We start from the raw sequence: 1854 nt of genomic DNA on the forward strand, positions 1-1854 counted from the left end.
TCATGACCATGAAGAGCACGCCGAGGAGGGCAAAGCAGGCAGCCTGCGGGGACAGGGAAACGGGTCAGGGCCCAGCCCAGCAAACCCCGTGCACCGCCCCCCCCTCCCCTCATCCCTCATGCTTACCAAGATTTTTGGGGTGGAACGCAGCGGCTCCTTGTCCTTGGGCATGATGCGGATGTAGAAGATGGCAGGGAAGATGAAGATGAGGCAAGGAGCAGAGGTGGCACCTGGCGCAGACAGGGACAGAGTGGGCAGGGAGCCCCCACCCCGCAGCTCAGCCCTGCCAGCCCCACTGCCAGGCCAGGTCCTGTGCCCCTCCCCACCACCCCCAGCCCTGACAAAGCATTCCAGGAACCCAGGGACACTGTGTCCTGTCACCATCCCCACACTCCCCGCCACAGCCGGGGCCTTGGCACTGAGCCGGGTGCTGAGCGGGGGGAGCCCAGCTTGGGGGATCAAGGGAAATATCCAGGGGAGGAGCAAGCACTGGCCAGCAGTGCTGGAAGCAGCTGGCAACCCCCGGTGGGAACCAGTTTGCCGAGACAGGGATGGAGCTGGGAACGCCCACACCCCGTTTGGTCCCAGCACGGAAAGAAGGGGAAACTGAGGCATAGGGGGGTCAGGCAAAGCCCAGAGGAAGGGGCTGGAATGCCCAGGGCCTGGGTGGGGGACAGGAGCGGAGTGCTACCACACACCGATCAAGCCAAAGATGCCAAGGATGGAGGGGGCGAAGATGACCAAGAGGTTGATGAAGGTCAGCAGGACCACAGCGATGATGACATGGCGGATCCAGCTGAAGTCCTTCCCTTGGAACAGCATCTGCTGGATGGCCCGGCGCACCTGGGAACAGGGCAGGGCATCATGCTCCATCCTTGGACCCCCTCGTCCACCCGTCAGGGTCCACTTTGTCCCCTGTCCCCGCAGGCCTGACAGTCCCAGTCATCCCTTCCCAGCCCTGTCCCCATGGCATCACTGGTCTTTAATGGCCCTTCCCAGCTCTGTCCCCACGGTCCCTGATATACCTGCCACCCCTTCCCAGCTCTGTACAGACAGCTCTGCTGGTCCCCATCACCCCTTCCCCTGCCCCAACCCTAACCCTGACGCCCTGCTGGTCCCCGTCACCCCTGCTCCTGCCCCAGCCCTGTCCCTGACACACAGCCAGTCCCATATCCCAATCTCTGCAGCCCTGCCAACCCCCGCCACCCTGTCCCTGGGCCTCAGCCCCATTGCTGCCTCAGCTTCCCTTCTCATAGCCTGGTGCTATGTTTTGGCTGGGGGAGGGTGGTGCCACCTGGTATTCCCATGGAGCCACTCACCGGGAAGAGGACAATGGGGACGGTGAGTGTGACAGCTGTCAGCACGGCCACCCGCACGCACAGGATGAGCACATCAAAGGGGTCCACCTTGTTGTACGTGTGCAGCAGCTCTGACTCCACCCGACCTGCAGGCACCACCAGGGAGTCGCTGGGTGAGCCCTGGCACTGCCATACACCCCCCCACCCCAGCCCCGAGTGCCAGCATGCCAGCGGGGTCCCTGGCCACCTCCCCAAGGGCTCACCGTAGAATGTGAGGTAGCCGAAGAGGGCGGCCAAGAAGTACATGAGGTACATGACCGTGATGGAGATGTTGGAGATGCACTGCATCTTCTTTTTGGAGGGGCTGCAGGAGATGGTGGGCTTAGCACAGCCCCCCTGGGCCAGCCCACCCCCTTGCACCTGCCGGCACTGAGCACCCACCCAACAAGAAGGGGTGATGCCAGAGCACCCTGGAGCGCACAGGGGCTGTGCGGAGAGGGGCTGCATGCTCCTTCCTGCGCTGCATGGTGGGCTGGATCTCCCACCACCCCCGCTC

General features: G+C 63.7%; 1 protein-coding gene across 1 annotated transcript; it reads right to left on the reverse strand.

Moving 5' to 3' along the window:
- Positions 1-7: 7 nt before the first annotated feature.
- On the reverse strand, positions 8-1727 carry LOC104501623 (sodium-coupled neutral amino acid transporter 3-like; the record flags this gene model as incomplete). The annotated part of the gene is made up of 5 exons (XM_010145460.1): positions 8-43; positions 127-230; positions 699-843; positions 1320-1444; positions 1562-1727. Coding segments are annotated over 5 exons (576 nt in total), but the record flags the coding sequence as incomplete, so codon positions are not given.
- Positions 1728-1854: the final 127 nt, after the last annotated feature.

The sequence above is a fragment of the Buceros rhinoceros genome, unplaced genomic scaffold (assembly GCF_000710305.1).
Source record: "Buceros rhinoceros silvestris isolate BGI_N320 unplaced genomic scaffold, ASM71030v1 scaffold23301, whole genome shotgun sequence".
Lineage (NCBI taxonomy): Eukaryota > Metazoa > Chordata > Aves > Bucerotiformes > Bucerotidae > Buceros > Buceros rhinoceros.